General features: G+C 42.7%; 1 protein-coding gene across 1 annotated transcript in view; it reads left to right on the plus strand.

Annotated features, from left to right (window-relative positions):
* Positions 1-244: 244 nt before the first annotated feature.
* LOC117420857 (alpha-1,3-mannosyl-glycoprotein 4-beta-N-acetylglucosaminyltransferase B-like) overlaps positions 245-13558 on the plus strand; it is a 59431-nt gene continuing 46117 nt past the window's right edge. The window contains exon 1 of the mRNA XM_059033522.1: positions 245-539. Coding sequence (XP_058889505.1) covers positions 443-539 — 97 coding nt within the window. The 5' untranslated portion in view covers positions 245-442. The remainder of the gene's footprint in view (positions 540-13558) is intronic.

Consider the following 13558-nt stretch of genomic DNA (forward strand, 5'->3'; position numbering starts at 1 on the left):
ATCGTGCACAGTGGCCCTAGTTACTATTACTAGTGGATAATGGATCATACGCATATGTTATCATTAAAATGTAAAAATATGACAATATTATCACTGTGTTGCTGTGTTACCAATCAAGATAACGGTTACGAACACTGTACCTTGTACAGTAAAACAAAAATGTAAAGCATAATCCCATACCAAACTACTTTCCCTGCTGTTTATAGAAGGGCTCTGGCTCACACCTGATAAAGTACTGCATCACGTTTCGGTTTCACAGATAAGGGAAGGAAACATTTCGTTTGGTCCTTTGAACCGGAGAGCTCTAGACACGGAGTTTTTGAGATCAAGACATTAAGAGAAACCACGTGAAAAAATGATTTGTCAGATCAGAGAGGTTTTTTTTTAAATACGAATAATGCACCACAAAAGGGGATAAGGAAAACCAACAGTCTGAGATGAAATGAGGCTCAATAATACTACACTAACATTTATGACAATCATATTTTTGGGGACTTTCCTTTCTTTTTCCTGGTATACAACAACAGACAAAGTGACAGGTAAGAAACAGCTTGTTATGAAATGTACTCATATATCGTACCCCATCTGAATAATGTTTTATTTTTAATGTTTTTATTTCCTGGGTAAACATCAGCTGTAGGTAACTACGGGGGACGGACATATCACTTTGCAACAGTATTTAGGCACGGGAACTTCAATTATGTGATAATCTGTACCGTACTGTAAAAATACACTGTAAGAAAAAAAAAATAATAATACAGTAAATTTCTGAATGACAGTAAAATAACAATCAAAAGCGTAAATTTATTTACAATCTTGCTTGTAAAATAAACGGCTATTTTCATTAAAATAATGCCGCTTTCAACTGTGAATGTATTTTAAAAAATAAAAAATAATAAAAAAAAATACTTTATAAAAATGCTTTTTTCTGTGGTTATACTCCTTAAAATTGCATCTTATTTCCTTAAAAAATGATAACATTAAAATAACCTAAGATAACTGTAATGTTACATCTTAACACTCTTAATTCTAAAAATCTATAAATGTTTTTCTCTTTACTTTTACTGTGAAATATATTGATCTGAGTGAAAATAAATCTAAAATAACTGATTATTCATAATGAAGTAACAGTTATATACAGACGTGCTCAAATTTGTTGGTACCCTTACAGCTCATTGAAATAATGCTTCATTCCTCCTGAAAAGTGATGAAATTAAAAGCTATTTTATCATGTATACTTGCATGCCTTTGCTATGTCATAGAATAAAGCAAAGAAGCTGTGAAAAGAGATGAATTATTGCTTATTCTACAAAGATATTCTAAAATGGCCTGGACACATTTGTTGGTACCCCTTAGAAAAGATAATAAATAATTGGATTATAGTGATATTTCAAACTATTTAGTTTCTTTAATTAGTATCACACATGTCTCCAATCTTGTAATCAGTCATTCAGCCTATTTAAATGGAGAAAAGTAGTCACTGTGCTGTTTGGTATCATTGTGTGCACCACACTGAACACGCACCATCTGTCGCTTTTTGAGCGAAAGTGGGCTCCATGGAAGAAGACCCAGGAGGACTCCACTTTTGACAGAAAAACATAAAAAAGCCAGACTGGAATTTGCTAAAATGCATATTGACAAGCCACAATCCTTCTGGGAGAATGTCTTTTGGACAGATGAGTCAAAACTGGAGCTTTTTGGCAAGTCACATCAGCTCTATGTTCACAGACGAAAAAATGAAGCTTTCAAAGAAAAGAACACCATACCTACAGTGAAACATGGAGGGGGCTCGGTTATGTTTTGGGGCTGCTTTGCTGCACCTGGCACAGGGTGCCTTGAATCTGTGCAGGGCACAATGAAATCTCAAGACTATCAAGGCATTCTGGAGCGAAACGTACTGCCCAGTGTCAGAAAGCTCTGTCTCAGTCGCAGGTCATGGGTCCTCCAACAGGATAATGACCCAAAACACACAGCTAAAAGCACCCAAGAATGGATAAGAACAAAACATTGGACTATTCTGAAGTGGCCTTCTATGAGTCCTGATCTGAATCCTATCGAACATCTATGGAAAGAGCTGAAACTTGCAGTCTGAAGAAGGCACCCATCAAACCTGAGACAGCTGGAGCAGTTTGCTCAGGAAGAGTGGGCCAAACTACCTGTTAACAGGTGCAGAAGTCTCATTGAGAGCTACAGAAAACGTTTGATTGCAGTGATTGCCTCTAAAGATTGTGCAACAAAATATTAGGTTAGCGGTCCCATCATTTTTGTCCATGCCATTTTCATTTGTTTTATTATTTACAATATTATATTGAATAAAAAATCAAAAGCAAAGTCAGTTTCAAGTTATTTTAGAGAAAATTGTGCATTCTTCGTTTTTTGTGGAGGGGTACCAACAAATTTGAGCACGTCTGTACATTCAATTTACAGATTCCTACTGTGGAATGATCGTTTGTATCATTTATAATTAAATAATAATAAATAATGTTTTGTCATTTTAATATGAAATATATTTCATGTAATGTTGCCTGTATTTCCACTGTAAAAGCTTCAAAAAATTACCTTGCATTGAATTTAAAGTGTTACAAAAATCAATAATTACTAAAAAATATTAAATACATGTTCACGGGGCGGGAGCCAGGGCTGTGAGAGGAAGGGAGTGTTTTTTTGCAACTTAGGATTGGAGGCTCGGCCTCCAACCAAGAGATCCTTCCCTATGGAGTCGAGACTAGCCCTAATGGCCTCCAGACCCCTGAAAAGACAGAGTACTCTGATTTCTCGGAGAGTCATTATAGACTCGGCCTCACGACTGGGTCCCAGGTAGCGACCAGGTTCGACCCTCAGAGGATGGAACGGCTCATACGAAGCCTTGACGTAAGGAAGAAAAGAGAATCTGAAAGAACACAAATAATTGTTAGTTATGGGACTCGCGCACTGAGAGTAAGAGGGCCACGTCCCAGGAGGGTAAAGGAGGAAGTAAGACAGAGCCTTCTTTCGTGAGGCATAGCGCATGAGCTGCGAAAGAATAGTGTGGCCTGTGGTCCCCTCTGATCACACAAAGAACCTGCAGAGTTACTGGAACTCCAGGTCGGGGAAGTGAGACTCACTATTCCCCCAAAAGATGGACCACGGCTCCCTGCTGAACCCACACCTGTGAAGACAAACAAAGACCACGTGGCAATGTATAACATAAAAGCAAGACGAGACAAACAATGACAAAGACAAACAATGACAAACGAAATAACTAACTAACTAAAATAGATGGTTAGTGGAACAAGCTATGTGTCGGCCATCCGCTCGACGGAGAGGAAAAAAACCCTTCTATTAGGGGAAAACCTGTGGTGGTCCTGGCGGAGAGGGTGCCCCCACTCCGTGCATGCTAGCTATAGACTGGTGAGCTGCAGTGATATCGGATGGCAGTGATCGGATGTAGAAGTTGACTGCTGAAGAGGACCATTGTCCCATGGTCTTGATCAGGTGATGGCTGATGTGGGCTCTGGCTGCTGAAGAGGCTGCACCAATCCTGAAGGAGTGTGTGGTGTAGAATAGGGGAGAAAGACCTGCTCTGGTGACGAGAGTGGAGAGATGGGAAGAGAACCATTGTCTGGTAATGATGCTTTTGGAGCAATTATAGGAAGTCTGGAAGATGCAGGGGGGTTCTTGGTGATTCCTCGGAGTGTCAGATGTACTGCTGGGATGACTGCATTATTGTAGATGCTTGGAAGATGGCGAACTTGGATGATGAAATTGTGGGAAACTGATATCCTAAACAATTAAAGATGAGCTGCTGGAGCTTCATTCGTTGATTGTTCCAGTGTTGCAGCAAGGTGTACCACATTCTGATGTCTAGAGAGATGAGATGCCGACCATCCTATGTGTTAGTTAATACAGGATCGATCAGCGGTTTGCTGCTATCATGTCTGCTTGGAATGGAAAAGGTGAACTCACATTCAGAGATTTGGGTTTCACAACTCCAGTCATTCTCCTAATAGTGGAACTCCTTAACTCATAATCAAGACAGATTTCCAGGCTCGTCCCACGTCTCTCACCATGTATTAATTCTTGTAGCGCACATATTAGATGGGAATTAGCGTTAGCCTTGACTGCGGAAATGGCTGCCACAATCTGAGTACTGGAGGAAAGATGGAGTGTTGGAAGCTCTGGAGGAGGGTTCTTGCTTTTGAAAGATATTTTTACATGAGAATCCAGGTTTTTGCAGTTGAGGCGAAAGCGAGAAGGCACGATGTGAATGTTCTGCCTTGTAAATAATGCAAATTGCAAAACTGAAGTGGCCGAAGGGAGAGAACAGGTTGCATTTAGAGATTGATTTTGATACTTGGAAGCTGTTAATGAGCTGACAAATGCGTTCCAGGATTGTCAAGTGGGAGGCTGGCTTCGGATTTGACAGTGTCCTGGGTGATTCCGAGAAATTCTAGTCGGGCCGATCTACGTTCCTGCTAGCCGCTCGCCACGTCGCCACAAGCAAAACGTTTTCACTTGTGGTTCAGCTATTTTTCCCCAAGTTCGCCACGGTGACGAAGGCTTTGAAAAATGTGTGCGGGTAGATGAATCAATACAGACTGATTTTGTTTGATTTCATTTTGCCCAATGAAAACCCTTTAGCTTGATCACGTAACATATGCATGTTGTGTTTGGTGGGAGGACAGAGGCTCTAATTAGAAACAGTCAGCAGTCAGCGTTGCTTATAAAAAAAAAAAAATTAAAAAACATCCAAACGGAAAAAAATGTTATAAAAAAAAAATTGTACAGACAAATTACCAGAATCATGTTCCGAAAGATGAAGCCCAAGGAATACCAGTCACCTCTGTACAAAAAACCAAAATATGACTGTGATACTAGTCACAGGGAAGTGAAGCAGTCATGGTTTCAAACATACCTTTTCACAGACGGCAAGCCAGAAACACGCAGCTTCAAAAGATAACAGCTAAGTTTTTTTTTTTTTTCGTTGTTTGCTGTGTCTTCAAAATATGCTGAAATATACTTTGGAAATAGTAACGGTGGATTTGAAAGAGGAACAATTTAATAAAAGAATAAACACATTTATTATTTTAAAAAGAAGGATTCGTCTCACTATGATTTATTGAGTTTTAATGTCAGAATCGGTGCAATATTATTGTCAGTAGTCCCAGGTGAAAGAATATGGTAAAAAAAACACAGCAGTGGCTGTAGAATCCTATTAATATTATTAATCACTTTGGGACAAGCTTGTGTAACTAGAGGTGCGGTTGGTCTGGGAGGCATTCATATTAACATACTAGCACTGTCTACTGGCACAATTTAGCTTTACCGTTCTGTAGTGGAAAGAAAACCGCGTCACTGTCAAAATAATGTAAAGGATTATGCAGTACATGAATCTCTCTGCAAACCTATTCAGAATTTAGGAAATCTGCAATGACGTTTTTTCACGTGGGACTCAGTTTGGCATTTATTAAATGGGAATCAGACTTATAGTGCAATTTACATATAGTATGTATGTGTATTGTAAATGGTAGGGTCTAGCATTTAAATATCTACATGTTTTCAAATAAAATACACGTCTTTTTGCCTTGCTGAAACAGTATGTTTATAGCGTGTTCATAGTAGACTATTGATAAGTGGTTTAAGTTTTTCCAGTGAGGCCAAAAAATGTTAAGAGTTGCTTTAGCCACAGTGGCTAACTAAATTAAAGTCTTAGAGGGAACGTAGCCAATGGCTTATCATGAGAGTTGGACGCCTACTGAAGAAAACAGGAATCGCGGGGGGGGGAGGGGGAGGCTGATTAGATGGATATAATAGAGTCGGAAGCTGTAATGTAATGAAGGGAGAATTGATCGTGGGGAATTAGGATGTTGAGACTGGAGTGGAACTGCCTCTTGGGGCGGAAAGGTCGATGATTAAGCGCTTTCCCCGATATTTTGCAGCCCCTGAAGGGACTGTAAACAGTCTGTTCGTTTGTTTGTCATTTTGTGTATTGTGACACCGCCCACACTGGGTTGGATTTTAAAGGTGTGTATGCGGGATGGGGGAGATCGTTTGGGGATCACAGTCAGGTGCGTGAGTGTGTGTGTGTCTGCCGGTGTGTTTGTGGGTAAATGGGGGATTGTGGTAGTTCCTGGGGTCGGAGGTTAGGTTAAAAAAGGAGACACCCAGAAAAGATTTAAAAGGAACAATTCTTTATTGCATTTGACAATGACCATGCCCATAATGAAACGTAATATAATTTGGCCCACGGCTTTGTCCATTGGAGCTAGACAAGGCGTGCTACAAGGTAGAGGTAGGGGAGGAGGAGGACCAGATTCTCCTTTCAGAAACACAACATAATTTCCAAAGAAAGAAGATACATTTAATAGAACATAATAATAAAGCAAGTACATCAGGACAAAGAGAAAAATAAAAAAATACTCAATCCAACCACCTCAACACTTTTGATTTCTGCACAGGGGGTATGTTAATTATTATTATTTATTTCTTAGCAGACGCCCTTATCCAGGGCGACTTACAATTGTAAGCAAATACATTTCAAGTGTTACAGTACAAGTAATAATACAATAAGAGCAAGATAAATACAATGACTTTTGTTCAAGCAAGTACAAGTGTGACAGTACAATTCAATAATACAGCAGATAACAGTGACAGTTACATCAGGATATGATTAACTACAAAATACTACAGATTAAACACTTGGCAAATTACAGTACTCTGAAGTACAGGATTAAATGCAGTAAAATAGGGGGCAGATGAGAGCAAATAAAGCACATTTAGGGAAGGGTGAGTGTCCCAGGGGAAAAACAGAGGAGTTCTACAGGTGCTGTCTGAAGAGGTGAGTCTTAAGGAGGCGCCGGAATGTGGTCAGGGACTGGGCGGTCCTGACATCTGTAGGAAGGTCATTCCACCACTGCGGAGCGAAGGTGGAGAAGGAGCGGGCTCTGGAGGCAGGGGAGCATAGAGGAGGTAGAGCCAGTCTTCTAGTGCAGGCGGAGCAGAGAGGTTGAGTGGGGGTGTAGGGAGAGATGAGGGTCTGGAGGTAGCTGGGTGCAGTCTGGTCAAGGCATCTGTAGGCTAGTACAAGAGTCTTGAACTGGATGCGAGCGGTGATCGGGAGCCAGTGGAGTGAGCGGAGTAGTGGAGTTGCGTGGGAGAAGTTGGTAATTAGGTACCAACTTAATTTGCATAACCTTCATACCTTCATACTGTCGGAATTCGTGTTTTGCCACTGTTATCCTTCTTGGCCATTTTAGATTTTTGCTCAGAACATGAAAAACAGTCGGAAAGTTAAAACACCGCCACAAAAGTCCTCCCCTAACGGTGTGAAAAGCTTTGATATTCAGAGCCACTGCGTCAAAATAGCGACAGGATTATGCATTTGAAGTTCCATTAACTACACAGACCCAATGTTTTCTGCAGAGAACACGATTTACCAATTCATGTACAATCATTTTTTTACTTTTGGATAGACACACAAATCTGACATACCCGATTACCACGATATCTTGTTGAAGTACAGCCTACATATATAAAATATGCCATTGTAAATACTATGTTAAAAAACAGGCTTTTCCAACACCCAAAAAAGTCTGATCTTTAATTGTTTGAAGGGTAAACTGAAGAACATCCCCAGTTTAAAGCAGAATTAGTGTCTTTGCTCCACCTATATACACATTATCTATATATTCTATATCAGTACTATGGGTACCGATGTGAGGTAGATGATAGTGGTACAAGTTCATCACCATTTATGTATGTCAGATTTTGTTCTAGAAAAACAATATAGTAGTATATTGTACTATATAGTAGACTTTAGACAATTGTGTTCTATGTGGAATGGGTCTGTATTTCGAATGCAAAGGAAGGTATGTGTTAATAAAGTGCCTGGTACTCTGTTTCAATCTCATTCTCATCAACCCAGGCAGTAATAAACCCTCCCTAATGGTCGTAAAAAGTTTCCATGCACACCAAGCTTCAGTAAAGTAATCAAAAAAGACTTCAAGAAGCATATATATATATATATATATACAGTCAGGCTTTTAATAATAACAAAATAATAAACAAAACACTTACAATACACAAAACAAAAGGGCTCGGGGGCCAAAATACCGTGTGGTACAGCGGTAGCAGTTGCTTCTGTTATCTATTCGCCAGCTCAACACAGTACTCCCGTCTCAGTGACTCCAAAATATCCCCCGATCAGCCTGGAGCGGGTTCTCTTAAGCTGTGGCTGGAGCCTTAATTATTAATAAAACAATTACCTTGTTGAGGCTCCAGTAACATTCTCAAAGGTTTAAAAAAATCAAACAATAAAAACACAGCTTTTTTCGCCGTCATAAATACAAATAATAATACAGGGGTGGGGTGTACCCCGTCACATATCACCCCCCTTTGTGCGCAGCACACATGGCCTTAAAGGCCACCTACCCCCTTAAAGTCCCAAAAGTCCATCCCATGTTGCTGGGACAGGAACGGAGGGCCCCGGGTGGTATCACACCGATGACCCCTGGCGATGCAGAGACGGCCGTGACCCCAGACGATGGCAACAGCAGACCCTCAGGAGGCAATGGTGGGAGGGGAGCCCCCGGCCATGAAGGCGGCAACTGGAGCTCCACCTCATCCTTTAGTAGCGATGTCGGAGACAGAGGCAGCTCCTGCTGCTCTGCTCCTGGCGCTGGAGGTGTTGGAGACAGAGGCAGCTCCTGCTGCTCTTCTCCTGGCGGTGGAGGTGTCGGAGACAGAGGCAGCTCCTGCTGCTCTTCTCCTGGCGGTGGAGGTGTCAGAGACAGAGGCAGATCCTGCTGCTCTGCTCCTGGCGCTGGAGGTGTCGGAGAGAGAGGCAGCTCCTGCTGCTCTTCTCCTGGCGGTGGAGGTGTCAGAGACAGAGGCAGATCCTGCTGCTCTGCTCCTGGCGCTGGAGGTGTCGGAGAGAGAGGCAGCTCCTGCTGCTCTGCTCCTGGCGGTGGAGGTGTCGGAGACAGAGGCAGCTCCTGCTGCTCTGCTCCTGGCGGTGGAGGTGTCGGAGAGAGAGGCAGCTCCTGCTGCTCTTCTCCTGGCGGTGGAGGTGTCGGAGACAGAGGCAGCTCCTGCTGCTCTGCTCCTGGCGGTGGAGGTGTCGGAGACAGAGGCAGCTCCTGCTGCTCTGCTCCTGGCGGTGGAGGTGTCGGAGACAGAGGCAGCTCCTGCTGCTCTGCTCCTGGCGGTGGAGGTGGCGGAAAGGCTGCCGACTCCTTCGGCAGCAGTGGACAGGCTGCCGGCTCCTCCGGCAGCGCTGGTGGGGCTGATGCTGACCACTCAGAGGGAGGCTGTGGCAGTGCTGGCTCCCTCTGCTGTGGTGGCTGAGCTGGTTTGCGCCGTGCTCCCTTCAGCAGCATAAATAGAGGCTGCTGGGGGACACCAGCATCCTGCCCTTCTCCCCCCCAGAAAAATTCAGGGGGTTGAGCCTGTAACTCCTCCCTTTCTGGCCCTGGAGACGGCAGTAATGGCTCCTCCCCTTCTGGCTCTTGGGATGGCAGCAATGGCTCTTCCCCTTCTAGCCCTGGAGACGGCAGTAATGGCTCCTCCCCCTCTATCTCTCAGGATGGCAGCGATGGCTCCTCCCCCTCTAGCTCGGGATGACAGCGATGGCTCCTCCCCCTCTAGCTCTCGGGACGACAGCGATGGCTCCTCCCCCTCTAGCTCTCGGGACAACAGCAATGGCTCCACCCCTTCTAGCTCTCGGGATGGCAGCGATGGCTCCTCCCCCTCTAGATCTCGGGACGGCAGCGATTGCTCCTCCCCCTCTAGCTCTCGGGACGACAGCGATGGCTCCTCCCCCTCTAGCTCTCGGGAGACGACAGCGATGGCTCCTCCCCCTCTAGATCTCGGGACGGCAGCGATTGCTCCTCCCCTTGTAGCTTTCGGGACGACAGCGATGGCTCCTCCCCCTCTAGCTCTCGGGACGACAGCGATGGCTCATCTCCCTCTAGCTCTCGGGATGACAGCGATGGCTCCTCCCCCTCTAGCTCTCGGGACGGCAGCAATGGCTCCTCCCCCTCCTCTGCATAGGGTTCCAGGCATCTCTCCTCTTCATGCCCGACTTGGCAGCAGTAAGTGCACCACACCTCTGCCTCTGCTCCAGTCGCTCCCACGTAGAGGCACCTCAGCCAGGCATGCCCATACCCCTCACAGCGGGCGCACCCGTCTGGGGGAATTTCCGGAAATCCCCACCAGCAGTGCTCCTCCTGGCCACACCACGTGCACACGGGCCAGACATCTCAGGGCTCCGCCCCCTCTTGCTGCAGGTGCCGCCATTGTGGTTGCTGTGGCCGGCCCTTTCTTTGTTTTCTTCCCATTTTTTTTCTTTTTTTTCCTTGCCTGTGGTCGTGGGCGAGTGGTGTACAGAAAGTAAACAAAGGAAAAGGCAGCCTTTGCGCTCGGCTTTTAATAATAACAAAATAATAAACAAAACACTTACAATACACAAAACAAAAGGGCTCGGGGGCCAAAATAGACCAACTAACAAATGCCGTGTGGTACAGCGGTAGCAGTTGCTTCTGTTATCTATTCTATGCCTACACACAAAAACCCCAGAAGAATGTGTACGTGACCATAAAGATTTCATTGTGGAAGACAGCAAAGGAAAGAAGGTACAACTTAAGTGTGCAAGTACTGTCGAGTTACTATACATATTTTGACACACACACACCAAAAAAAAAAAAAAACGCTCAAGCATTTTGGAAAGTAACCGAGAACACTAATTTCATACAGTATATCAAAAACGAAAGCCCCGAAAAAAAAAGGATTTACATAAAACTCAAAAATAGCTAAAAATAAGCACCGAAAAATACAATTAATAAAACCCAAAAAACAGAAGTCCTACATATACTGTATATATGTAACAAATTAATGCACTTACCCGTCACACGCGATTTACGACTCCGTCACCAGTTTTCTGACACAAAGCCCATCTCTTCAATGTTACAATTAACTTATTTAACTGTCACAGTCCATGGTTGTTGTTTTTTTTCTGGCACAACAAATCAGTCTGTCTTTATTGTGCACTGCAGTTACACAGCGCTTCCTCCAAAAACAAAGCGAACGAGACAAGGCACGGTAATGTAAAAGTTAATCATTAAACAGTTTTAGATACTGTGATGCATTTTTTTAAAAATCTGTGATCTTTAGTTGCATTTGTGCATTTTCATTTGCAAGTGAACTGTGACATTATGGCCTTGTCGAGTACTATATACTACAATTTTGAAGACTGACTTTCGATACTGTTTTAATTCTGGAAACTGGTGTTGTTCTGTGCATGGATAACATTTTGATTTAATTTTGCTGTTGTGTCGTTAATGGGACATTTTACATACTGCCGAATTTAAAAGTATGTACTGTATTACAGTTTACATGTCCAGTCGTCTCTAGGCAAATGATATTTTCAGAATCAGTACAGTACATCTAAATGGAAGATACTTTGTATCTTCGTGTTCCCTGAAAAAACGGACTTTTACTGCTGTGTTATTCCCCCAACTCATGCGCTATATTATTTTTTCTGTTAGTATGAAGTGTGTGTGTGTGTGTGTGTGTGTGTGCGCATGGCAGTGGGTTGTTTGGGTGGTAGAGGGCAAGTTACAACATACTCACCTATATACATGACAAATCAGATTAAATAATCAGATATGTGCCTGTGACAGAATCTTATGTCACGTGTGTGGGTAACTGCTGTTTAAGCAGCACAGAGAGACATTGGATGTGGAGTTGAAACGGCGGCACAGGCGCGCAGGATTTATTCACAAAACAGAAACGAAAGTAAAAGGTGGTCATGTGACGTTACCAGCCATGGTAACGCACAGAGGACACATACAACATTTTATAGGGTCGGATATGTGAGTGCTGACTGTATTGTGATAAAGTGGGGTATTCGTTGTCACCTTTGGGATCTTTTCACCGTATTCTTGCATACAATTAACAGTAGTCAACAAGCACAGGTATGTTTTTAACAGGGCAGTAGCTGCAAGTTTATTTTTTTAAAACACAAATAAACAAAACAAAACCCTAACTCCTTTCAGGAGGGCTAACTAAACGTTTCTTAGTTCTTTTAACTACGACTGGACGGCTAATCCGTTTCCCAGTAAGAAACCCCAGAACATTATTTTGCAATTCTTTCCTTGTTTTTTTTTCTCTGTTCTCCTCATGTCCAACCACTCCTCCCGGTTAATCCTCTCCGAGATTTACCAACCGACTCTCTTTTATGTGGACCCTTTAATTGTCGGCATGGGTACCTCATTTTATTATTATCTACATTTTTCAATGTGATCTACATTTATCTGTCACCACAGGGCCTGGTTTTTCAGATTCCAGACAATAAAGGAAGTTCTGAAACCCAAACCTGTCTCACCTGCTTCAAGCTAAAATCTTGTGACATCCCCAGTGAAAGAGCCCAGTTCACAAACCCTAGAGGCATTGTGCATTCCAGGCAGCATTGGTAATGGGTAGTGGAAAGCACTAACTACAAGCCTGTCCTTGTGCTAGCGTAGGATTATGGAATATGTTAACTTGTGCATAGGCGACAAAGGCTCCAACAAGAAAAGCATCTGAATAGAGTTAAGGACTCAGTTCTCAAAGTATTTCTAACATCAATCATCCGAGTCACACACTTGTTTCTGTGATAACTGATAGAAACTACGTTTGTAAATATTGCCCTAAAGAAAAATAAGTCTCACCTTTTTCTCACTCTATTTTCATAGTACTTTCAGGTTGTGTTTGTTTCCATGTAGTTTTATTTTAGCCAGAGAAATTCTCATTCCAAATAACCTCATTAATTTAAAAATACGGGAGGGTATATTTAAATGTTTATGTCTGACTTCCAATTTGGCCTCGAACGACTACAGTATATCGTACAGCTTTCTTAAAATGGGTTTCCGCAAAAAAGGAAGATTGTGTTGAAGCATTACAAGTGCAGCTTGACTCATTTGGCCACCGTAAAAATGTAATAAAAAAAATTTCGGGAAACAAAACAAAACTGAGATACCGTTAGACAAATACAAAAAAAACCAAACACTCCATAAGAAAGCGCTGTGCTGCAGAACTGAAGTTTCAGCAATTCTGATCGAACAGAGCTAAAATACCAGCACTTTAGGTTAATGATATAAAAATTATCCACCAACTCTCCAACTGATCCTGACTGGGTAAAATCTGTAGTGGACAATGCTTCCAGGTACTTAATAGCTGATGAATTAAGAGATCGAGTTTTAATACAATGTGCCGGGAGTTTCACAGAGTCAGATAATAATATTTCAAAAATAATAGCAGAGTGGTCTGAAACCGTGAGATCAATGATGGACAAGTTCTGAATATTTAGACCACGATAAATAACTAAATCTAGAGTATGACTATGAATATGAGTCGGGCCAGTAACATGTTGAGAAAAACCAAGGGACTCAAGTAATATCATAGCATCTCTTCCAAGGGGATCTCTGTGTACATCAACATGTATATTAAAATCACCTAACAACACAATATTATCATGCTTGACAGCTAGTGTTAATAAAAACTCACCAAACTAAAATAAAAGAGAGATGGGTCTAGGAGGCTG

Source organism: Acipenser ruthenus, chromosome 1 (genome assembly GCF_902713425.1).
Source record: "Acipenser ruthenus chromosome 1, fAciRut3.2 maternal haplotype, whole genome shotgun sequence".
Lineage (NCBI taxonomy): Eukaryota > Metazoa > Chordata > Actinopteri > Acipenseriformes > Acipenseridae > Acipenser > Acipenser ruthenus.